The sequence below is a fragment of the Chrysemys picta genome, chromosome 5 (assembly GCF_011386835.1).
Source record: "Chrysemys picta bellii isolate R12L10 chromosome 5, ASM1138683v2, whole genome shotgun sequence".
NCBI classification, from domain to species: domain Eukaryota; kingdom Metazoa; phylum Chordata; order Testudines; family Emydidae; genus Chrysemys; species Chrysemys picta.
Window position 1 is genome coordinate 14365380 of NC_088795.1, and position 26399 is coordinate 14391778.

The following is a 26399-nucleotide window of genomic DNA, read 5'->3' on the forward strand; positions in this document are numbered from 1 at the left end:
GACTTCACCACCATGAATTTATCCAGTTCTCTTTTAAACTCTGTTATAGTCCTAGCCTTCACAACCTCCTCAGGTAAGGAGTTCCACAAGTTGACTGTGCGCTGCGTGAAGAAGAACTTCCTTTTATTTGTTTTAAACCTGCTGCCTATTAATTTCATTTGATGACCCCTAGTTCTTGTATTATGGGAATAAGTAAATAACTTTTCCTTATCCACTTTCTCCACATCACTCATGATTTTATATACCTCTATCATATCCCCCCTTATTCTCCTCTTTTCCAAGCTGAAGAGTCCTAGCTTCTTTAATCTCTCCTCATATGGGACCCGTTCCAAACCCTTAATCATTTTAGTTGTCCTTTTCTGAACCTTTTCTAGTGCCAGGATATCTTTTTTGAGATGAGGAGACCACATCTGTACGCAGTATTCGAGATGTGGGTGTACCATCGATTTATATAAGGGCAATAATATATTCTCAGTCTTATTCTCGATCCCCTTTTTAATGATTCCTAACATCCTGTTTGCTTTTTTGACCGCCTCTGCACACTGCGCGGACATCTTCAGAGAACTATCCACGATGACTCCAAGATCTTTTTCCTGACTTGTTGTAGCTAAATTAGCACCCATCATATTGTATGTATAGTTGGGGTTATTTTTTCCAATGTGCATTACTTTACATTTATCCACATTAAATTTCATTTGCCATTTTGTTGCCCAATCACTTAGTTTTGTGAGATCTTTTTGAAGTTCTTCACAGTCTGCTTTGGACTTATCTTTAGCAGTTTAGTATCATCTGCAAACTTTGCCACCTCACTGTTTACCCCTTTCTCCAGATCATTTATGAATAAGTTGAATAGGATCGGTCCGAGGACTGACCCTTGGGGAACACCACTAGTTACCCCTCTCCATTCTGAGAATTTACCATTAATTCCTACCCTTTGTTCCCTGTCTTTTAACCAGTTCTCAATCCATGAAAAGACCTTCCCTTTTATCCCATGGCAGCTTAATTTACATAAGAGCCTTTGGTGAGGGACCTTGTCAAAGGCTTTCTGGAAATCTAAGTACACTATGTCCACTGGATCCCCCTTGTCCACATGTTTGTTGACCCCTTCAAAGAATTCTAATAGATTAGTAAGACACGATTTCCCTTTACAGAAACCATGTTGACTATTGCTCAACAGTTTATGTTTTTCTATGTGTCGGACAATTTTATTCTTAACTATTGTTTCGACTAATTTGCCCGGTACAGACATTAGACTTACCGGTCTGTAATTGCCGGGATCACCTCTAGAGCCCTTTTTAAATAGTGGCGTTACATTAGCTAACTTCCAGTCATTGGGTACAGAAGCCGATTTAAAGGACAGGTTACAAACCTTAGTTAACAGTTCCGCAACTTCACATTTGAGTTCTTTCAGAACTCTTGGGTGAATGCCATCTGGTCCCGGTGACTTGTTTATGTTAAGTTTATCAATTAATTCCAAAACCTCCTCTCGTGACACTTCAATCCGTGACAGTTCCTCAGATTTGTCACCTACAAAAGCCAGCTCAGGTTTGGGAATCTCCCTAACATCCTCAGCCGTGAAGACTGAAGATTAGTATATAACAAAAAACTTTTCTACCTTCCCTACATGAGTAGATACAGTCAGATCCACTAGTGAAATTGGATGCCAGAGGAGAGACTGCAAAGCTGTCCTTTTCCAGAGATTATTTTCATTTGTATTATCATAACACTTCGAGATCCTAATTAATATCAGACCCCTTTTGTGCTAAGAGAGTCTACATCCAAAGAGCACCTAATCTAAACAGACAAAAGGGACAAGAATCCAAACTCATTATTCCCCATTTTACATGGGAAACGGAGGGAAAGAGATTAACTGATTTGTCCAAAGTCATACAGGAGGCCTGTAGTAGAACGGGGAAGATTAGAATGCATTTCTGGCTTTAAGGTGAACTACAAAGCAAAAATGGAAAAGGAAAAAAAAAGTTATACCTAGATTTGTGTATTGACTGACCTAAGTGACCAGTCTGTGGGGGTTTTCTGCAGAGTGACATTTTTATTTATATTCAGCAAATTTTGAGCAGATACAGGAAAAAGTCATCTTTACATTTCAACGTACGCTATGACAACACCAAGTAAGAGCTGATACAGAAGCAGATATTTACCAAAGAAATACATTTTAAAACAAACATCCTCTGAACATTTCTTCAAAAATTCCTAGTTCACTGAAGATATTCATAGATTCACAGGTTCCAAGGCCAGAATGGACCATTGAGAGCACCTAGTCTAACCTCCTGTATAACACAGGCCATAGAACTTCCCCCCAAATAATTCCTGTTTGAACAAGATCCAATCTTGATAAATTGATCCAGTGATTAAATTACCCTCACCTTTAAAAATGTATACCTTATTTCCAGTCTGATGGGTCTAGTTTTGACTTCCAACCGCTGGATCTTATCAAACCTTTATGTTTGTTAGACTGAAGAGCCCATCATCCACAATTTGTACTTTACCTAGGTACTGACAGACTGATCAAGTCACTCCTTAACCTTCTCTTCATTAAGCTAAATATGGTGATAGATTGAGGAACTCAAGTCTAAGTCATGTTTTCTAATCCTTTAATCATTCTTGTGGCTCCTTCTTTGAACTCTCACTCATTGAACAACTTTCTTCAACTGTGAATACCAGTACTGGACGTTTTATTCCAGCAGCAGTCGCACCAGTGCAAATACAGACGAGTAAAACAGCCTCTCTACTCCTACTTGAGATTCCCCTGTTTACACATGCAAGGATCATATTAGCCCTTTTGGCCACAGTGGCACACTGGCAGCTCATGTTCATCTGATTATCCACTATGACCTTCACATCTTATTCAGAGTCCTCTGTCCCGTAAGCAGGGTCTACGTTCTTTGTTCCTAGATATATACTTTTGTATTTGACCACATTAAAATGCATTGTTTGCTTGTGCCCAGCTTACCAAGTGATTCCGATCACTCTTTATCAGTGACCTGTCCTCTTCATTATCTACTACTCCCCCAATTTCTGGGTCATCTGCAAACATTATCAGCGATGATTTTATGATTTATTTTCCAGGTCATTAAAAAAATAAATAAAGGGTAAATAGCGAAAGGCCTACAACTGATCCACGTGAGACTCCACTAAAAACACACCTGCTTGATGATTCTCCATTTACAATTACATTTTGAGACCTCTCAGTTAGTCAGCTTTTAATCGATTTAATGTGTACCATGATAATTTTGTATCATTCTGTTTTGTTTTTTAATCAAAATGTTGTGTGGTGGCAAGCCAAGATATCTCATACGATGCATTCTGGGACACATTCTGATGCCTTCCAATAAGCAGAAAGTATCAATAAGATTTCAGAGATGAGAAAACGATTTTTTAAAATAGTTAATTTTAAAAAGCATTCTTTTGCGGAGGGTCCTTCATGCCTAGTTAGTGGCAACAAACAACACAACCCTGTGCTTAATTCAGTTTTCATTTCAGCTTTCCAGTTCACCTTTGACATCAATCATTACAACTTAATTCAGGAATCAGGTATCACTTCTGCCTTAATTCAGAATTTCACAGAGCAACGAAGATGCACCCCTTTTCTGTTACACCTACCTCCTCAGTAAGTTTAGTGTTGGATTTTTCTAAAGCATCCACCTTTGCCTGCAGATTGTTTACAGTGGCACTGTCAAATTGAAGAGAAAAAGCTACTGGTTACTTGAAAAATAAATATAACAACCACTCTATGTCTCTTAGATCATACCGTAAGAGAAAAGAACTTGTTACCTTAAGTGTCTATTGAGTTCTTCTACATAATTTTTCTGGTCCAGAATAGCAGTTATCTGACCATCTCTGAAAAACAGACACAGTGAATAGTCAGTGCTTCCTGATATACAGCTCTCTCCCAACCTACAAGCCATAATTGTCTCATGGGACTATAGGAATGGCTAAAGCACAGGCTATGACCAGCTCATCTTTAATCCTCCAGATACTGGTCAGTTCTGTGGTGTTTCCTGAGGTCTCTAGGGGGCAATTGTTCTTTACAGAAAGGAAGGCCTGTTACCATTGGGAAGGAAGGCCAGGACTACCAGGCAGAGCTAGTTCTACCTCATCCAACCTTCCCTACCAAGAATGTCCCCTCCATCTTGACCTGTTTCGGTTGTCGCTGAAGTGGGGGGGATTCCTAGCATGGAGCCTAAAGTGGTTCCCTGATGAAGTGGGCTGTCTAGGGGCCAAAAGAAGACTATAGAGTGGGATCATTCAGCAGATGAAGGGGAAGAGGAAAGGAGAGAGAGAAAAAATGTCTCTTTGCTCCCTTCTCTCAACTTCAGATTCTAAGGTCAAGGATATTCATCTTTAAAGTTCTCAGAGTAGACAGGTCAGTGCAGACAACATTGCTATCTAAGAACTATCTGTACCTGAGAAGAAGGCTATTTGAATTGTGATGGAGTCTACAGGACTGAGTGTGAATTCCTCCATGTGACACATACGCATATTGAAAGATGAGAGCAGTTGTAATCTGTGCCTTTATATAAATTAGTTACAGCCCTTGGACTTTGGACAAGTTGTCAGTACAACATTTAGCAGGACAAAGTTTGTATAATTTGCACAGAATGCCCAATCAATCAAGGAAGACATTTTGATTAGCAAGAGAAAATTCAAATAAACAAGTACCAGTATTGTTCTGCGTACTGCCTTCAAGCTTAACAAAACAAAGCCATACCCCTACGATCCACTCAACAAAACATGAAACCAGACTTTGTTTCATGCATTTCCAGCATGAAAAGTTAAATGAAAACAAATTACTTTTCAAAAATGACAAATACAAGAGGAAAGTGTAAACTACCTCACTCTGAAGACTCAAGGTAACACCAAATGAATGGAAAATGATAGAACTCAATGAAGAAGAGGATTTAATGGATTTCAGAAGTACAGCAAGTCATATTTATATGTATTATATATTCCTGTATTTTTCCATCTCCTGTTCCTATACAGTGTTATACATCTACTTGCATATATGCAGGTACAAGAACTCAAACTAATCCGATAAGTACATTCTGGTTCATTTACACAATGGGGGATTTATTTCTTATACATCCCCCTATGATGATAGAGATTGAAGACTCTTCTTCTGGTCATATAATTGTTTGGAAAAAGAAAATCCCAAACCACGCAGCTCTTAAACTGAAAGAGCTCTAGAAAATGGCCTACCACAAGTTTGATTGCTGTGCCTTTTCGCTTTGTAAAATGCTCTCTGATTTAATTGTTGGTTAAGTCAATAAAAGCAACCCCTCTTCCCTGAGATTTTGGATACTTTCCTGTTCTTTCCTTTGTTTGCTTTCTGAATTCCATCCCAGAACTATAATTAGAACAAAAATGGAATTCAGCATGACTGCAGTGTTTTAATTAAAACTATAGGATTATGGGGCAACTTGTACTACTACTCAAAAGCCAAATAACCCCCTTCCCCTCTCCCTCCCCAAAAAAGGACACGTTTCCCTTTGTACTTACCCTTCATTGCCCTTACTGCTGTTCGTGTCCTTCAAGTACATTGAAAAATCAATAACTCCAACCTACAAAGGAAGATTTTAGTATTTTACATATGGCTGTATAACTCTTCCTAAATATTTACCTACACAATTTCAGTGTCACTGGTGTGTTTATAAGATCAATGCATTTCTTATGATTTACAATCTAGGATAAATCCATTATACCAACAATCTACCCAGAACTGATAAAAACAAGGATGAGCTCAAGTAGAAGGTCAAGTTGCTACCCTTTGCAATGTAAGTGGAGTACTGGAAGGAGGGAACGACAGCAGATCTTGATCAACACACTCCTATACACACCAGCTACATAAGCTGAATCAGACATGCATGTTAACTTACTTCCCTTTTGTTATCAGCTATAAACGATTTCCTGACACACGCTTTTCGAAAAACTAATACTCCTGACCCCGGTCAGAGCAGCATTCCCCCCTTCTTTTCAGTTCTCTTCTCCAGCTTCATTTCTCAGTTTTCACTTCCTCCTCCTTTGCCATGCAGTAAGTTTCACTCTGCTGTTTGTGGCCTGTATGCAGATCACAATGAGGAGCAGCAGCAAAGAGAAACAGAAGGGATGGTCTCTCAGGCTGGTCATTTAAAAAAATAAATGAACAAAAAGGAACAGAGGCAGTGGCACTCTGCACAGTAGGTAGCCGTGGAAAGTGTTCTGTCAGCACTTCTATGTAAAAAAAGATGTTACATCTAAATGTAGAAACCAAGTACAAAAGGTTCACCTCCGGTGGCAAATATTAAATAGGAGGAAGGTAGAAAAAAACAACAGAAAATGAGACACACACACTTTTTATCCTGCAAAACCCAGTGTCACTGTTTGGAACTAATACAATCCCAGAAGCAAATACTTACAGTATTCCCTTTGTTTAACTACTTGGTATAATCTAAAACTATACAATCAAAAACCAGCATAATTTTAGTGAGTGCAATTCATCCCAGAAATACTTAGAACAGCTAGGTATTATGATTATTAATATCCAATACCTGTGAATCCAAGTCTTCTCCTTTCATGCAGAAGTTTGCATCAATGACATTCAACCCTACTAGGAGGCCAGCAATTATGTGACCTTCCTCTTCCATTATGAGAGCATTAGGCTCGTAAAATTCACTGCAAGATGCACCAAAAGAGACAGTAAGTGTTACATGACTAAAACCTTTAAAAAACAAGTTGGAGTTTGAAGAGACACTTACAGATAAATTGGCATGAGCTCTATTACCCACTACACTCCTGCCCTGTGATCTTCTAAGACAACAATAAAGCGTTAACACCCTCCCCTCGTACCCGATTAGATGGCCGGCAGCTAGTGGACAGTCTATACAGCAGCTGTACATGGCTCTATCAACATACTGCTGCTCTGACCTGAGAGAGATCTAGAAAGGATCTAGACCTCTCAACTTGCTAAGCCATGAATGTGAGACAAAGGCCCAACATAAGGTAGGCTTGATAGCTCTGTAGGTATATCCTGCACATGGTAAGTTACTGCAGACAGGTCTCGGGTTTCCAGCTTTGACTGATGTAATATATCACTCATTTATTTTTCAAATTAAAAGCAAAAAAGAGTCATGAATGCTAAGCAAATATTAAACTTTTAAAAAGTTGCATATCCTAATTTTTCTCGGTTATAAACCTCCCCTCTGACAATAGACCACCCTACATTTTCCTAGTGGTAATTTCAAGCTTCTCCACCCCCACTCAAGATAACTGAAGGAATTAAAAAATGAATATTCATAAAGCCAAAAATACTAAAACCTCATAAAGAAAAATAGGCATTCAATGATGCAATACTACTTAGCACTTTTCATCCATAGATCTCAAAGCATTTTACAGAGTATCATTATTGCTGTGATGGGGTGACCGCATAGGCCTAATAGCGCCACAGCCTGTACCTGGAGGAAGAGCCAGGGAGCAGGGATCGATTGTAAACAGGCTCAGCTGGGAAGGAAGAGGCAGGGCCTACAAAGCCAGGGAGCTGGCAACAGATGGGGCTGGGCAGCTGGGAAAGGGCAGTCACTCCCTGGGAAGAGGGAGGAGCGTTTGGAGGCTGCAGAGGTCTATAGCCAGCATTGCTCCCTGAGAGGAGGGAGTGTGAAACTGGCAGACCCTGGGAGAAGGAAGGGTGAGCCACAAGAGTAGGAAGCAGCCCAGGGAATATGCAGCAAGGTTGGGGACTGAGCAGATTTTGGCTGCGTGTTGTCGGGTTCCCTGGCTGGAAGCCGGAGTAGAGGGTGGTCCTGGGTTGTCCTACCCGCTGCTGGGGAAGTGGCACTAGAGAGGCAGTGAAGGGAAGAGTCACTGTGGGAGTGACAGAGAATTGCAGGACTGTACCCCAGAAAGCGGGGGGGGGGGGGGGGGGGGGGGGGGGGGGGGGGGGGAGAAGAGGAACGCTGAGTGACCTAGATGGAGGGCTGAGTCAAGAAGAGGACAACACTGAGGTTCCTGGAGAGAGAGAGAGAGAAAGAGAGGAGCTGCAGACCAGAGATGGACGGAGCGATGGCGTGCAAACCACAGAAGGGGCATCGACCTCGAGAGCTAATCCCCAGAGGGACCAGGAGGTAGTGCCACACGAGCAGTGAGTGGCGCACTCTGTGACAATTTCCACTTTATGGATGGGGAAATGGAGGTACAGAGAAGTGATGTGACTTGCCAAAAGCCCTGTGCCCTATCCACTGAACAACACTGCCTCCCCACTGTACAGACCCCTTACTCCGGTTACCTGTGTTACAGCACCTCTTTATAATAAATGAAATGTTTGGATCTTTTGCATGCTGTTATTACAACACTGGAAGAAAATGGCTTTTGCATCGCAAGCAGAAAGCTGAACAGTTCCCCATCCCTCAAAACAAGCTGTCCCAAACCAGAAGTACAAGTATAGCTGTTACTCTAGTGTTGCAGAGTAATAAAAATGCATTATAAAATGTCCTTGAGTGGACCTACAACACTTGAGGACAGAGAATGAAACAAAACTCAGATTCAAGAGAGAGAATTGCTCACCTGAGAAGATCCTTTCTGTTAATCAAAGCTTTCATGTATTCTGAAAGCTTCTTCTGCATTAAGGCCAGGCGAAGCCAGGCTCTTCCTCTACCCGCAGGCGTCCTACCAAAGCCCAGAAACAAAACAAAGAAATTACTCACATATTATAAACATATATATTCACACAAAGCTTGGATGTCTTACTCTGCTTGAAATCTCTGCAATCTACACATTATCTCAAAGTTGCAGCTTTCAGCAATTACTGTAGGTGGAAATTTGGGTATGAAACTGCAAGTGCCCACATACAGTGTTTATCCATGCAATCATTTATCTTTTTCTTCTATTTCCCATCTTCCCTTTTTACTCCTCTTGGATGTGGTTTCTGCAGAGAGCTAGCAATACTTATCTAGACACAGATTATCGGAAACGTTCCGAGAAATCAAGTAATGGGGCATGGATATAGAAATGGGTCAAACGCAATTGTTATACTAGGCAAGTTAATAGAACAATTCAGCCACACTCATTCTGGACTATAATACGGTGAGGGTGCCCAAATCTCTCTCAGGTAACCAATCCTCAGCCTGTTGAAGAGCTAAACAGGGGAGTTGGAGTACTGATTAAATATGGTTTTCTCAATGCTAGATGAAGTTCTGAACGTATCACACAAGAATGTTTTATGGTTCAGAGACTTAATCTTTCACACTTTCCTCCTTCCCCCATTTCGGCCAGCAAGTGGAACATACACGGTTTTAGAAACGTAGAAACTGACATGCTGGATCAGAGCAATGGCTCACCTAGTCTGATATGCTGTAGAGTAGCCAGTGGCCAATGCTTCAAAGGAAGGTGTAAATCCCCCATATAAACAGTAGCATGATTAGAGGGAAATTATTTTTCACCTCCCAGCACTGAGGTCTTGGCTACACTGGCACTGTACAGCGCTGCACCTTGCTGAGCTCAGGGGTGTGAAAACGCCCCCCTGCCCCCCCAAGCGCAGCAAGTACAGCGCTGTAAAGCGCCAGCGTAATCAGCCTGCAGCGCTGCAAGCTATTCCCCTCGGAGAGGTGGAGTACATACAGCGCTGCGAGAGCTCTCTCACAGCGCTGGCGGCGCGACTACACTTGCGCTTCACAGCGCTGCCGCAGCAGCACTGTGAAGTCCGGAGTGTAGCCAAGGCCTCAGTCAACTGGCTTGTATCATGAAGCATGTGGAAGACTTAATTTTCTTATTCCAGCTAGTGCAACCTAAGATATTTTTGTTATCCTTGTATGTTTTCTTTTTTAATGCTACAGTGCTCTGGGCCTTTGTAACATCAGTTTACATGTGTACAAAGGTTGGAGTTTTTTGGTTAATCTGTTTTAATTTTGTCGCCCTTTAATTTTATTGTTTATCCCTTTGTTCTTTTATAAAAGGAAAGGGTAAATAATGCACCCTGATCCTACAAGCTGTACCATGCAGGCAGACTCTGTATAGAACTCCAGTGAAATCAGAGGGCATGAGGCTCTATCCACATGGAACAACTTTCAGGATTAGAGCCTCAGTTATGGATACAGGAGATACTTTATATGATTTGTTATTTTATGTACCTGTGTCACGTTGCCTATTCATCTCCTCTCTGAACTAAGCAGTCTTAGTTCCTCCACATGGGGCAGTTTTCCTACGCCTCTATTTATTTTTGTTGCACTTCTGTAGTTATTTTCTATTTCTGCTATATTCTTTTTCAAAAGGGGAAGCAAAACTGAACACAGTATCTCAGGTTGCTATGTAATATAAAGGTACTTTATTTCCAGAACTATTCTGTCTCCCTCATGCAATCTAACATCTTGTTTGCCTTTTGGGTCACTACCAAGTCTTCCTTTTATTTAAAATAAAAGAAAAGGATTTTAACAAAAAGTCAATCAACCTCTATCTCCAGTGTTCCAAGGTATCACAGAAAATTCCTATCTAATGTTCTCCCTCTTTTTATAATCCCTCCCTCTTTAATGCCACTTTTCTTGAGCTAGAGTGAAAGAGATTCAATAAGGCCTGTTTTTGGTCCCTCCATATATCATCATTCATTTATTGCCAGTACTAAGCGTGCAGTTGTTCAGGAAGCCCCCTTGCTCTTTTATAAAGAGAAAACATCCTCTCCAACACTAATTCCTTTGCTTGTTTTGGTTAGAAGCTGCAGATAAAGACCTATTAATTGCTTTCACTTTTATCTCTTATTTACAATTAAACCCATTGAGTCAATTTTGGATTGTATTATCAGAGACATAGCATGCAAGTCACGGAGGTGACAGTACTGCTTTACTCAGCGCTGGTTAGGCCTCAGCTGGAGTACTATGTCCAATTCTGGTCACCAACGTATAGAAAAGATTCAGAGGCGAGTGACAAAGATGAAGATGATCAAAGGGATGGAATGGAAGCCATATGAACAAAGGCTGAAAGAACTGGGTATGTTTCATTTGCAGGTTTTCAAAAGGAGGCTGGAGCCATCTGTCTTGGATGGTTTAGACACAACAAATCCTGCATCTTGGCAGGGGGTTAGACTAGATAATCCTTGCGGTCCCTTCTAACCCGATGGGTCTATGATTCTGCCTGGAAAGCAACAGATCAGGGGACAGGCCTACACTGCAATACAACACCTGCGGCTGGCCAGTGTCGGCTGACTCAGGCTCGCAGGGCTCAGGCTGTGGGGCTGTAAAGTTGCAGTGTTGATATTCGGGGTCTGGCTGGAGCCCAGGCCCTGAGACCCTCCCAGCTTTCAGGGTCCTGGAATCCAGGCCTCAGCCTGAACATCTACACTGCAAATTTTATTGCCCCGCAGCCTGAGCCCTGTGGGCCAGAGCCAGCTGACATGGGCCAGCCGCGAGTGTTTTACTGACGAAGTGTAGACATACCCAGGATTTCACTTACTTAAGCCCCGGCAGATCTTTAACACTTGCTGTGATCTCTCCAGCTTCAGGAACAAGCTTCTCTACCAGCTCCAGAGCTCCCCAAAACGACTTATTTTGTCCCAGAAAAGTCTTCTTGGCTAGAACAAGAAGATATAAATAGACCATTAGTTTCTCTTGCATCTGTACTGTCTTAAATACATTCTCAAATTTGTTCAAAGTGGAACTAAAAGCAGAAGTGAGACTGACCCAGGGTGTCTGGCCCAGTAAATGAAGCAGGACTAGCTCTCCTATGCTAGCGCAGGGACTGCATTTGGCAAATTAAGGAGGGCAAGGTGACACCTGGGGGCTGTAAGGTCAGGGAAAGCCCTGGTGAGAATCATTCAGGAGAGGGTCTCTCAGGAAAGCTGCAGAGAGCAGAAAGCTTTCTGAAGGCCCTCCCTGGGAAGAGACTGTATGTTTGGGATCTGGGAGAAGGCTGAAGGTGGGAGAGCAACAAGAGGGGTTTGCTGGCTGGTGTCCTCAAGCCAGAGAGCCAGCACTGGAAGAGGCTGAAGGCAGGAGCAAGAAGCAGAGGGAGTTTCCTGCTGGCTCTAAGCTGGAGAAGGCTGATGGCAGGGTTGCACATCAGCTGGAAGGGCTGTGCAGCTTATCCACTGACACCTCCAGGGCCAGAGACCTGGACCCAGAGGAGCCATGACAGGGCCGGGGGAGTAAGAGATGTTCCCAGCACAGAGGCTGTGAGGGTTCCCACCAGGAAGAGCAGGGCTGCACACCAGCTGGAAGGGCTGTGCTGGAGAGCCGAGGCTTGGGGAAGGACGCTGGAGCTGTATATTAAATGTACCATCTGGACTATGCTGGGGAAATCTGGGCGATGGTTGTGGGACCTTGGTTATGATTTATGTTCATGGAACTTTTGTAATAAATGAACCCCACAAGGACTATCTTTATACTTCGGAGGACTCCGTAGACTATTTCTGGGGACTGTGGGGGGTGAGGGGAAGAAACTGAGGCAGGTGTGCCAGTCGTGCCACAATCTGCTACAGGAGGATGCTCCAGTCCAGACCTCTAGAAAGTTCTGATTTCAGAATTATTACTGACAATGCTCTCCTGCAATTTATATTTAACTTCCTGTAAACAGCTGAGTTCAGGGACAGATTCAGAACCAGAAAATTCTACTTACTACTTGCCCAGTGTGTGACTGATTGCTTTTTATGTCTTCACGCATAGGAGATATTGCTATCAGTATGTATAAGGACACTGCACTTGCTCAGGGCTTGAAACAGACACTTCCTAAGCAAAGGCAGATACCAAATATGGTACTTAGGGGCCCACCTGCGAGAGCCAGAACAACGTACAGGTGAGCACCCTAGCCTCTTCACCAATAGCAGCTGCTGGGCTAGAATTTCTACCAGGATGCTGTCATGGGCCTTTCTTCTGGGTGTGGGGTGGCATCATCCGTCAGATCAGCATCATGCTAGTAAGTAACAACTCCATCCCTTCTAGCTACTGGGAGCTTTGTCTCTTTACTCTCCTGTTCAGCCTCCAACACTCCTTCACAAGGATAGGGTCTTCACTACTCTACCCGTCCCATAGCCTCTCCCCAACACCTGCCTCCACCCTTGCGCATAGCTTTCTCAAGCAGCAAAAGCATGAAATCAATTTGGTTGACAATTCCACAACTATTCATAGGATTCTGAACAGCAGCAGTGCAACTGATCCAAAATTTGTTAATGCCAAAGTTATGGACAGCACTCGATTCAAGGAAGCCGTCTTTTTGCAAAGTTGGGTACACAACACTTATTGTTTGGATGGTTATTTCCAAAACCTAACTAGTTTGTTTCTGTTTCTAACTTGAAAGCAGAAGTTAATAGCTTAGACATCCACACTCATGATGGAAATTTTTTCACTCACTACTGATGGGACAAGTTAATTTTTCTAAACCTGCATTGTCGCCCCACTTTGTAATGCTGATGTTCTTTTTCTGTTATAAAAAAGGAAAACTAATCCCCCAAGCACACTGCTACTATAGCCAGCATAAGAATTACTAATTCAATAAGTACTGCTGTAAACCACTAAAATAGCTTTGCAGGAGGTACTTATAGAAGCTGCAGGGAATTTACACAACCTCCTGTCCATTTTTCAAAGCAACTGCAATTTTCATTTCAACAACGTAACAATATTTCATAAAGGCAGTAAAAAAAAAAATCAGTGAAGACTGTTTAACATTTGATTAGGTATACAGATTATAAAGTCAAATACACACTGCTTGCCCATTTTGAAAAGTGGACTTCAGGTTTAAGCCACAGAACCGTGAAGTTTACAAAGGTAACAAAACTAATGAGAAACGCTCATAGTCTACAGTAAGCAAGAGGAACAATACTACATTTCTAATGCATGAGGAGGAACAGAGTTAGGGCATCATAAGTTTGCTGAGAAAGTAATTTTCTCACCAATCATTCAGCAACAGTTCCTAGTCAATTGTATTCAATCCACAATGAACAAAATTGATGTAAAAATTACAAGAATCTGTAAAAGACAACCCTACACACTCCTTACAGATGATTATGCCCATGAGCAGATTTTTTCAATTTATGTCATCACAGGTCAAAGGAAATCAAATGGACTGACTTTGTTCATCGTTCCAAGATCATATTTAAATCAGACCAGAGGCTGAGCCTCCCAGCGTTACAGTCTTTTCTGTGCAACTCCCTCCATGAAAGGGAAGTCAAAATCCCTCTCCTATTTATTTTCAGAATTCTTAAGTCTTTTCTGTTGGGGTCATTTTAGCGAAGCTTTTTTTTAATCCAATGATCATTCAACTCATGTAATGTACTTAAAGTGCTCACTTAAAATAATACAGTGTGCTTGTAGTGCATAATGTTGGCTTTTAAGGCCAAACTGCCAACTAGGCATGTAATTTTGGATTTGTGCATATATACACCTCCATGCACGCACAGTGATGTTCCACTATGCAAGCCTGGCACACACAAAATTGTGTACACAGCTTCGAAGATTTGGGATTTAGGTTTTGGAAAAAGGAAATTTAAACAGTGGCTTGAAAAATACATCACCAGCCCAAAGGTTTCCCCAAAGTTAAGAGAAAAAAGACCTACATACACCACATAACACAACACCTCTGTGTTGGTTCCTTTGAGGAGTACAAGTTCTTTGGCTTGGTGCATGAAAAAAAATTATTCTTTTATCAGGTGCTGGAATCTACTGTGTCAGATCCTCAGCGCTTCAACGGGGACAAGAGGACTTTAAAGCTGCCTTGCACCAGCAGCTGAGGATTCTCCTAACTGTGGGCTGATGTAGCCAGTCCAACATCAGCCGTTTCTGGCCCTGCTGGCATGGTGGGTGGTCTGGAGCACAATGCATGTGAGCAGTCATGATTGGCAGAACAGTCCCTTGGGAATGGGCATTCACTGGCATCAGTTAGAGCAGTCTTGAAGCTAGTCAAACTTGCAATGGAGATTGGCTCAGCCCTGGCAGTACCTAGGTTCAGAGGGGCAAAAAGTTAGTGTAAAGCCACCTAAGAATCCTTGTCCCCCTTGTGGCTGCGTATACCCCAGGTATGCTAGAGCAGCAGTCCATTTTATTTTATGTACTACAAGGACTCTATATACATACCAAAACTCCATAGCACAGGACATTCTGAAGTCACTTTAATTTACACCATGTCTTTGTAGGACATCTGTCCTTATGCTTCTTAAAGGTCAATTTTTTCATTATTATTACTAGAATAAATAGCTGATGGGAACGAATGCCTCTGGCATTCACCATAACAACATCAATCATGACTGGTTAATTACCACATAGGAGGCAATGTATAATTCCAAAGGGATTGTACTATTATTTACCTATAAAACTGGTACATCATTTTAAGAGCATTGCTTAAGAAAAATGTAGCAATATAGCATCTGTCTTTTATTTAGTCTGATTTGGAAGGTAAAATTAAAAAGTTAGATTTTGAAAACTACAATCCTTGGCATTCATACCCCCCCACACACAACGCAGAGAAGTCAGGTAGGCATTTACAGGCACATTCTTACCTTTCAAGCCATGTTTAAGGCAGTGTTCCATCACTACGAAGAACTGCTGAAGAGGTGCATAGTCAGAATCTAGTGTTCTGCCCAGATTAAGTGCTGATTCAATCAACCCCTTTATACTCAGTTTAGCCATATTCATCAGGTTCATGCGTTCATTAGCCATGAGATAATTAGGATCTATAAGAAATCAAAAGACAGCATTTGGTAACAAGAGTTATTTAAAGTACGGGGTATCATCTTTCTATTTCCTTGGTCTTCAAAACTAAGGAATTTAAGGGCTACATTTTTCAAGTGGCAGTGGCCCAGTTTAATCTTAGCCACACCAGTCAGGCCTTTTGTTAGGGAAAATTTTCTCTATCAGAATTGACCAAAGGCTTTTTAAAAAAAACTTTATTGGCAAAGTTGGAAAACTATATACAGACAGGAAGATAACCAGGCATATGCTGAAGCTGCCTTGATATTTAATTAGTTAAATGAACCTTAAAAGGAACAGTGTTGGAAGACATTCATTAATAGTTTACTTAATGTCTTATAATGCATTACTGAATGTCATGGCAGCCTCACTTGCCCTAAGGACTCATGTAATCTGGCAGGAGGTTGTACCTTTGTTGCATCCAGAAAAGAATGAATAGAAGGAGGGCAGGCAATTAAATGCCAAGAGTACTTTGCTTGTAATTTGCTCCTCTCTCAAAGACAAGGAACTCTAAATTCAATTCAGAAACTATAAGTGACACACATATAGGAGAATGAATCTTTTTGAAAAAGCAAAATATTGTACATACAAAAACAAAATATGAACAGCAAGTCCTCTGGGTGGTACTGTGCTGATCCTTCAAGTTCTAGTTTGAGCCCACGTAGAATAATCAAAAGCACCACACAGTTGAGACTTAAGAGAATTGTTTAAAATTTAAAAAGCCTGTTTGCTCTGAGCACTACTGATATTTGCAAACATGCTCCTCTTCCTCTTAAGGATTTATCCACCAATTTATCATCCTCTGTCTTGTCTCCCATCTCCAACTCTGATGTCTTCTTGTTAATTCAACTGCAACACACCCCAAACTGAGTTGCTTCCCACTCAGAACTCTTTCCATCACACCAATGTTACTAACATGCATCCTTCTTGTGACCACCAACTAGTCAAACTGCAATTAATTTCTGATGCCTCCTTTCCATCCCCACTTCATTCAGGACTTTTATTTTATCTTATAACCAAAGACAGTTCCAGAACAGCCTTCCAAGGGGAGCAGTGGGGGCAAAAAACCAAACTGGTTTCAAAACTGAGTTTGGTAAGTTTATGGAGGAAATGGTATGATGTGACTGCCTACAATGGCATGTGGCCCATTGATGACTGCCACTAGCAAAAATCCCCAACTGGTGGCAATGGGACCTAGAAGGGGAGGGCTCTGAGTTACTACAGAGGATTCTTTCCCAGGTATCTGCCTGGTGGGTCTTGCCCACATGCTCAGGGTCTAACTGATAACCATATTTGAGGTCGGAAAAGAATTATCCCCGGGTCAGATTGGCAGAGATCCTGAGGTTTTTTTGCCTTCCTCTGCAGCATGGGGCATGGGTCTTTTGCGAGCTTAAACTAGTGTAAATGGTGGATTTTCTGTAACTTGAAGTCTTTAAACCATGATTTGATGACTTCAGTAACTCAGCCAGAGGCTAGGGGTCTATCACAGGAGTGGGTGGGTGAGGTTCTGTGGCCAGCGATGTGCAGAAGGCCAGACTAGATGATCATGTGGTCCCTTCTGACCATAACGTCTATGAGATGGATTCTCCTCTCACTGCTAGAACGAGAGTATGGACAAATTATTTCCCACCTCAACTACTAAAACTTCCTATTTTCAGGCCTCTCCTCCTTCCAGCCCATCCAAAATGCCCAAACAGTATCATTTTTTGTCATTCTGCCCATCTCTTTAGAGCACCATCCACACTATAATCTTAAAAAAAAGCAGCCAGGGAGCCTACGTATGACATGACTGTCCCCTGACAAGGATGAAAAGTTGCCACGTACCACTACGCAGGAAATCTGGATTGCTAAAGTGTTAGCCCATATATGGGTTTCAGTCCTGTCTACAGTATTACTTTCACTATTGTAACTGGGTCCCTCAATTGTTATATTTTAGCACAGACAGTGCCTTAATAGGGGGAAAAGCAATCACGTGTTGCACAACTCCTTTCCTGCCAACATCACTTCCTTGATGAGCTCTTACACTCCCCCTTCCAGCTGCCTACTTTCCACCCATTGACTACTCCTTTGTGTCTCTGCCTTCTTACATACTGTTCCTTTCACTTGGAAAGGAGTGCCAACTAACGTATGTCCCTAAGCACTTTTCTTTCCTGCTTCAAAACGTTCCTGGAAATACATCTTTTCTGCAAAGCTTTCCAGCTGTAATGATCAACCACCACTGTGTGTGTTCAGATTTGAATTGTACTCTCATTATTTTAGACTAAAAGCTCCCCAGGGCAAGGGATTCCATTCTTTGTAAGGCACATTCTACCTGTTATAAAGCTCTACGTGCACAAGGGGTGGGTCTGCACAGCAACTAGACATCCGCGGCTGGCCCTGCCAGTTGATTTGGGCTCACGGGGCTTGGCCTACAGGGCTGTTTCTTTGCTGTGTAGACTTCTGGGCTCAGGCTGGAGCTCAGGCTTGAGGACACTACCAGGTGGGAGGGTCCTAGAGCCCGGGCTCCAGCCCAAACCTGGAAGCCTACACTGCAATGAAACAGCCCCGTGAGCCTGAGTCAACTGGCACTGGACAGCCATGGGTTCTTCATTGCAGTGTAGACATACCCTTTACCACTTCGTATGCAATCTGCCCATTCACCACATTTGTTAGTAGTTTTAGTAGACCTAGTGGCAGAAATGACTGAGGATCACTAAGTGTCTATACTGAATGGTATTCTGCCCTACAGAAGCATGCACATATTCAGCAAGCAAGTGAAGAAAACAAATATTTGAAACTGAAGCAAGATTATATATTTCTATACTTAAATACCTGACAGCTGCTCAGCTACGTATGGTGATGGAAGCCATTTAAGTATCTGGATAGAAAAACCCTAAGCAATAGTAACATAATCCAAAACACTATTTCCTCTCTTATAATGCATATCATTAATATTCCAAATTACAAATTTCATGCTACATTTACTTCAAAAGGAAGAAGAAATCGGAGGGGAAAACCATATTTCACATTTTCCCCTTAACCAGTGGATAACGACAGGAACAAAAATTCAATATGAATTCACCACAACACACCAAAGTAATCTATGCACTTCCAGGAGTGTTGGTATGGAATAGGCCTGTTAATGAAAGAGCAAATGTATCTTTCATGTTATCTAGTGTGAAAGGCTCTGCTCCCACATAGGTGCTGCCTAGCGATCAGGCGTTACAGGCGCTCTTCTGTCTTGGTGCCCCGCTCTTGATAGTAGCTCCAGCCCTGCAGTAGTCTGCCCCCTTCTGAGGCTCAGACTTCTGGCTGGGCCACAAGTTGCGTCCATGTCTTCCGGAGTATGTAAAGAATCCAACAAACGCTAGTTCTGATGACCAACAAGGGGTGTCAGGCTTCACCTGGCCGAATTCCCAGAGACGGGACTCTCTAGAATGTGGGGTCTTCTGGTCCTCAGTCTCTAGTATCAGGAAGAGACTTTTTTCCTCCAGCCCCATAGGGGTGGGTAGGGGAACCTGAGCCTACCCTCTCCTCCGGGTTCCAATGTCCAAAGGTAGGTCACTGAGTCCTGCACTCTGGAGTTCCACGCAACAGGGAACAGCAAAGACACGTAAAACAAAATAAATCAAAGAAGTCTTCAACTTAGCAAATATCTAGTCCTTTTCCTTCAGGAAGTTGGGCAGACCATCAGTAGAGAGGAGCTCTGGCAGCTGGGTCGCCCACAGTGCTCCTTTTGCAGAGTTCAGAGCAAAGGTCACCTCCACTGGCTTCCTGCAAGTGAGCTACTCTGCTCCCCTTTTAAGCTCCTCCACCAGCTGGTGCATGCCTTGCAGGTGTGACGTGGGCCCAGAGCAGCCTCCTTGGCCCCTTCCTCTCCAGTGTGGGATTGTACACCTCATCAGACCTAATAACTCCATTCATTCAGAATGTTAAGAATTTTTTTTGTTTTTTTCTTAACATTAAGGATTAGCAGATCTCACTCCAATTCCCAGTGGACACTGCTATAAGTACTAACTGACCCTTACTGCAAAACAGTAATTGAATGGGCATAGGAACCAAATTACCTCTTTACCCTAAGAGATGTTCTCTTCATGTCAGGGCTGAATTACACCTATGAACTAGGGAGGATACATATGCACTGCCATTACCTGTACTGGACCTGTTTTGTGGGTAGAAGGCTTCATAGCTGACACTTTTCACAAGTATTAAATTTACACACACAAAAGGGAAAAGCAGCTATTCTAATGTACCTCACACACCACCAGACATGCACTATTTTTCCTCACTATCGTTACTTCCATCAAAATTATTTTCTAAAGGGAGCAAAACTTAGTAGAAACACTTGGCAGCCTCCAATCCAGGCATCAGGACCACAAATCCAAATGCCAACTAAGAACATTAAGAGACTACCAGCACAACCCCAACACTGTCTACAAACGTTTCACAGACTCTCTGCAGAACATTAACATGCCTAAAAACAAAGCCACATATTTGAAAATATTTTTCAGTCTGTGGCCTTCCTTATTTTGGATGGATCGATGCAGTCTTGAGCTTCCCAAATTGAAGGGAAGTGTTAGTGATGTCAGAAATAAAGAACGGTTACTTACCCAACAGTAACTTGTGATTCTTCAAGAGGTTGCGGTTAGTACACATCCCACTGTATGTGTGCATGAGCCTCGTGCATGCACGTCCAGAATTTGTTTTGAATAGCACTGTCCATCAGGATCAAGGATGTGCCCTTGTGTCTCCTTGTTATCCCATAGAGGGCATGAAGGACAGGATGGCCATTATCCTCGGTTCCCTTGCAATTCAGAGCCTGTGTTGCTAAGGCCTCCTAACAGTGGGGCTGGGGGCAGGCCACATGATCTACACCAGAGCATGTCATGCTGATATTGTGGACCTTGAGAGAGTTAAATTCCAGTCCCACCAGTTTCAGCAGCAGTATATAGTCTAGGGTCTTTAATACTGCAGGCCTCTACTGCATCCATATTGTTTTGCAATGCCCATATGGAAAAATCTTTTCCATTTTGAGGAGTACATCTTCGTCATGGAAAGTTCCTGCTTTGTATGAGAATGTCCAGAAAGCAGTCTTTGTCAATAGTGCTCAACTAGTCAACATCCAAGCCATCAGGTCTGGTTGCAGGATCTGACCTTGGCTCTGAGAGGCTATGTCTGGGCAGGTTGGGAGGTATGAGAGGCTAGATGATCACAGTGGTCCTTTTTGGCTTTATAAATCTATGAATCTGCAAGAGGTCTGACAGCCAAGAACGTTTCAGCCAGTAAGACGCTATCAGAATGACTGTAGCCTAATCCAGTCGGATCTTTGATATTATCTTAGGGAAATCATAGGAAGGCGAATGAATCCTCAAGACCACCAAAGGTGAAAGGCATCTAGTAATGAGCCCGACCTCACGCCTCTTTGAATCAATAGTTTGAGCATTTGGTGTTGCCTTCTGTGGCAAACAAATCTATTACAAGAATCCCCCCACTGACAAAATATTAGCTTTTATGATGGACTTCTGCAGTGACCAGTCATGGTTGGCCACTGCATGCCTGCTCAGGAAGCCGGCTGAGTCACTGTTGACCCCTGGGAAGTATAGTGTCAGTGGTCCTTTCTCAGCACCGTCTTTCTAGGCTAGTTTTCAGTGTTGCTGGTCTGCTAGCCGGGGTACTGGACAACGCTAGATTGCCTGTTAGCAGGATTCTAAAGTTAATCTCCTCAGGGTTCAACAAGTCCTTAATTGATTGTTCCAGAAAATGGAGCTTCAGTCTCACGTCTCTTGATACATGCATCCTTGCAGAGAAACAACAAGCACACCAAACATCCATTTGGTATATGCGACTCTCCTAAACAGAAGATACACCTGCTACATCCATCTTTTAGAGGGTTGACGGGGCTTGAAGCTCATAGTCTGCCATGTCAAGAAGTCCTGGACAGGGACAGTCTGTACTTTGGGAGGAAGGGAGTGTCTAATAGTCAACACACAGTCCAGACAGGTTAATATGCATCACAACAGTTGTAAGTCAAGATAACCAGAATAGTCCTGGATGTTTTCAGAAAATTTGAGACGGTTTAGCCAAAGCTAGGAACTAGCACGTCAGACACTCGCCAGGTTCCATCTCTCTGCTATGGGCAGTAATAGGGAACGGGGGTGTGCATGTGCGCACAATTATCTTGATCTTTATGCCCTGATAGGGGAGCACAAAGAAGCATGGGGTGCATGCGTGGCCCTGATGGACACTACTATTAAACTCTGGTCTCACACGCACATGCACTGAAGTTGGCTTCACACTAACATACTAACATTTATGCAAATTCTCAAACAGATACATAAATTACAACCTTCTATAACCTCTCTGGAGGCTAAGGCTTGGTCCACACTGGGGCGGGGGATCGATCTAGGAAACGCAACTTCAGCTACGAGAATAGCGTAGCTGAAGTCGATGTTTCCTAGATCGAACTAAGTTTACTTACTGCGGGTCCACGTGGCGCAGGCAAGCTCCCCCGTCGGCAGCGCTTCCTCCGGTCAGCGAGCAAGAGTTCCGCAGTCAACGGGGGAGCACTTCTGGGATCAATCTCTACCTGCCGAATCAGGCGGGTAGTGTGGACCTAGCCTAAGACATGACTAATGTCTACTATACTAACTGGATGAGAAGCTGGATGACAAAGGTAGCACAAAAACTGACACCACAATTAATCTAACCAATGAAGGCAATATCTAAGATTATTATTAGAGGTGAGCAGAACTAGAGAGAAACAGTAACACTTCAGTTAGGAGACCAGATCTGTCATTGCAACAAAAAAAGAACCCCTAGATCTGAATGGACAACAACTACTGCTAAAGATCTGGAACTGAATATAAAGCATACTCCTCTGTAATGCAAAGTGTTACATAACTCCCATGAGGTGGTTTGACCAGATAAGCAGCTCAGGAGACCATGAATGTAATAAGGCTGGCAGCTAGACACCAGAAGGAACAGGTGTTTTCAAAGAACGGAACGAATTTTTGTTTCGATCAGGAATTTTATAAGGTAATACAGAATTTAAATGATGAGGAAAGGGAAAGAAGCTTTGCTTTTCCTAGTTAAATGTGTGTGCATAATAAAAAAAATCCTCTCTCTCTCCTAAAACTCAAAGCTCAGAAAATCTACTACTATACATGGAAGAAATAAGAGAAGAATATTTAAGTTAAGACAAACCAGTCTGGATTTATTTTAAAGGAGGAAATAATGGTTAACTTTCACTATTAAGGAAGCCTAAAGTTTAGGATTCCATTGCTGAAAGTTCCTAGGAAATTTGTGTTTTCCTTTCTGAATGGTAGGAAAGGAATAAAAGGAAGCCTTGGTATGCATGCAAACAGTCTTATGATAATACCCATTCAAGGTTTATTTTATACTCTGGAAAACACATTTAAGGAAGTAATTGATTGTTGTAATAGGTTCTTTTATTTCTAGTCTCCAGAGTAAAAGTCAAATTCAGGTACATCAGTCAGTTTTTCTTCTGGGTCCCTGCCCAAGCAGTTGATGGACTGATAAAATACTTCCTTGTAGTGTTCTGTTATTCCACTAAGTGTGAAATCTCCAAGTATACTGTGGCTTTGATCCCGGAACATGGAAGAACTTAAAACGAGGAATTTGCAACAAACAAAATCCATTTGTAATTTATTTTAATATATTTTAGTTAACTTCAAAGTAATAATTTAAGAATTCAACTCTCACAGAAGGCCAGACTTGAATAAAGGAGTTACTTTAGTGAAGAAGGTTTACAGATTGCCTTTACAAAACTATTATTTTAATATTATAATTCACCTGATTGTATGTTGCACAGATTGTTAAATCATAAAATTGACAGTGCAGGTAGAGGATAATCACCTATACTAAAAATGCAGTGTAGAAAAAAAAGGCAGAAATATAGTAGTGTTGTTCATTATAAAGAGATACTGCATGTGATTGCAATTAAAACAAAGTTAATATCTCTGAATATTTCCTTTTGTTAGCTTCTGGGAAATACTAATACCTTACATTAATTTTCTGTGTGAACCATAAAATAAGTACAATGTTTTAATTACAGGAAACAGACTTGTACAGCTCTACCTCGATAAACGCTGTCCTCAGGAGCCAAAAAAATCTTATCGCGTTATAGGTGAAACTGCGTTATATTGAACTTGCTTTGCTCCACCGGAGTGCGCAGCCCCGCCCCCACAGAGCACTGCTTTATTGCATTATATCGGGTCGCGTTATACTATTTAAATCCATTCTGAAATCAAGGATGGACAGGATTCTTATAGTTTGCCTCCCCTGGGAATTGAACAGATGATGTATTGCTTTATACATACAAATACATTAGAAGCAAGAGGAAGACCAAGGACAGAGTAGGCCAGTTATTCAATGAGGGGGGAAAGACAATAACAGAAAACATGGAAATGGCAGAGGTGCTTAATGACTTCTTTGTTTTTGGTTCCACCAAGAAGGTTGGTGGCAATGGAACGTCTAAAATAGTGAATGCCAGTGAAAATGAGGTCAGATCAGAGTCTAAAATAGGGAAAGAACAAATCAAAAATTACTTAGACAGGTGAGATGTCTTCAAATCACCAGGGCCTGATGAAATGCATCCTAGAATACTGCAGGTGCTGACTGAGGAGATATCTAAGCCATTAGCAATTATCTTTGAAAAGTCATGGAAAACGGGAGACATTTCAGAAGACTGGAAAAGGGCAAATATAGTGACAATCTATAAAAAGGGAAATAAGGACAACCTGGGGAATTACGGACCAGTCAGCTTAACTTCTGTACATGGAAGGATAATGGAGCAAATAATTAAGCAATCAATTTGCGAACACCTAGAAGATAAAAAGGTGATAAATAACAGTCAGCATGGATTTATCGAGAACAAATCGTGTCAAACCAACCTGATAGCTTTCTTTGACAGGGTAACAAGCCTTGTGGATAGGGGGGAAGCAGTAGATGTGGTATATCTTGACTTTAGTAAGGCTTTTGATACTGTCTCACATGACCTTCTCATATACAAACTAGGGAAATGCAAACTAGATGGAGCTACTATAAAGTGGGTGCATAACTGGTTGGAAAATCGTTCCCAAAGAGTAGTTATCAGTGGTTCACAGTCACTCTGGAAGGGCATAACGAGTGGAGTCCCGCAGGGATCGGTTCTGGGTCCAATTCTGTTCAGTATCTTCATCAGTTATTTAGATAATGGCATAGAGAGTACACTTATAAAGTCTGCGGATGATACCAAGCTGGGAAGGGTTGCAAGTGCTCTGGAAGATAGTATTAAAATTCAAAATGATCTGGACAAACTGGAGAAATGGTCTGAAGTAAATAGGATGAAATTCAATAAGGACAAATGCAAAGTACTCCACTTAGGAAGGAACAATCAGTTGCACACATACAAAATGGGAAATGACTGCCTAAGAAGGAGTACTGCATAAAGGGATCTGGGGTCAAAGTAGATCACACGCTAAATATGAGTCAAGAGTGTAACACTGTTGCAAAAAAAAAAAAAAAAAAAAGCGAACTTCATTCTGGGATGTATTAGCAGGAGTGTTGTAAGCAAGACAAGAGAAGTAATTCTTCCGCTCTACTCTGCGCTGATTAGGCCTCAGCTGGAGTATTGTGTCCAGTTCTGGGCACCACATTTCAGGAAAGATGTGGACAAACTGGAGAAAGTCCAGAGAAGAGCAACAAACATGATTAAAGGTCTAGAAAAATGACCTATGAGGGAAGACTGAAAAAATTGGGTGTTTAGTCTGGAGAAGAGAAGACTAAGAGGAGACATGATAACAGTTTTCAAGTACGTAAAAGGTTGTTACAAAGGAGGAGGGAGAAAAATTGTTGTTCTTAACCTCTGAAGATAGGACAAGAAGCAATGGGCTTAAATTGCATCAAGGGCAGTTTAGGTTGGACATTAGGAAAAACTTCCTAACTGTCAGAGTTGTTAAGCACTGGAATAAATTGCCTAGGGAGGTGGTGGAATCTCCATCAGTAGGAATTTTTAAGAGCAGATTGCAAAAAACACCTGTCAGGGATGGTCTAGATAATACTTAGTCCTGCCATGAATACAGGGGATTGAACTAGATGACCTCTCGAGGTCCCTTCCAGTTCTGTGATTCACCACTGAACAAGATGTGAGGTTCCCTTAAAGAGCCACCCCCTATACGGAATGAATATATTACATTTTACTTAAATCTCATTAAATTATCACAATTTTTTAAATTACTTTCCCATCACTGGGAATGACTGATTACTAAGCTATTGTAGGTAAACAGAAGCTTATATCTTTGCAATCAGACAGTCGCTCTACAAGAGAAGCTCTTTCAGTGAGATCCCAATGTAATACCAAAACACTACTGCAATATTGAACTGTCATGTCATAGTACTTTTTGGAATCCATTGATCAAATTAGTATGGAAGAGTGCAAGTTACAGATGCAGGCATTATATACTGACACATGGAGTATGTGTCAGTATATAATGCCTGCATCTGTAACTTTCATGTGTCAGTATATAATGCCTGCATCTGTAACTTTCACTCTATGCATCCAAAGAAGTGAGGTTTTTACCCACGAAAGCTTATGCCCAAATAAATCTGTTAGTCTTTAAGGTGCCACCAGACTCCTTGTTGTTTTCATAACTCTCGTTATCGTAACTCTGAGGTTCAACTGTACAACACAAATAAATTGCTAATGGAAAAATCAAAGAAACCGTACAGTACAACTTCATAGGTAACATGTTGCTACTATTGCTATATTAT

At 41.9% G+C, this 26399-nt stretch overlaps 1 protein-coding gene across 11 annotated transcripts in view; it reads right to left on the reverse strand.

Moving 5' to 3' along the window:
- RUFY3 (RUN and FYVE domain containing 3) overlaps window positions 1-26399 on the reverse strand; it is an 82421-nt gene that overhangs the window by 24652 nt on the left and 31370 nt on the right. For all 11 annotated transcript variants that reach the window (XR_010601214.1, XM_065595958.1, XM_065595956.1 and 8 more), the window contains 7 exons: window positions 15461-15634; window positions 11428-11545; window positions 8554-8655; window positions 6546-6669; window positions 5518-5579; window positions 3793-3858; window positions 3622-3691 (listed from right to left, as the gene is read on the reverse strand). Coding sequence is in view for 10 of the 11 variants with exons in the window: in XM_065595958.1 (XP_065452030.1) it covers window positions 3622-3691; window positions 3793-3858; window positions 5518-5579; window positions 6546-6669; window positions 8554-8655; window positions 11428-11545; window positions 15461-15634 (716 nt within the window). In the remaining variant the exon portion in view is untranslated. The remainder of the gene's footprint in view (window positions 1-3621; window positions 3692-3792; window positions 3859-5517; window positions 5580-6545; window positions 6670-8553; window positions 8656-11427; window positions 11546-15460; window positions 15635-26399) is intronic.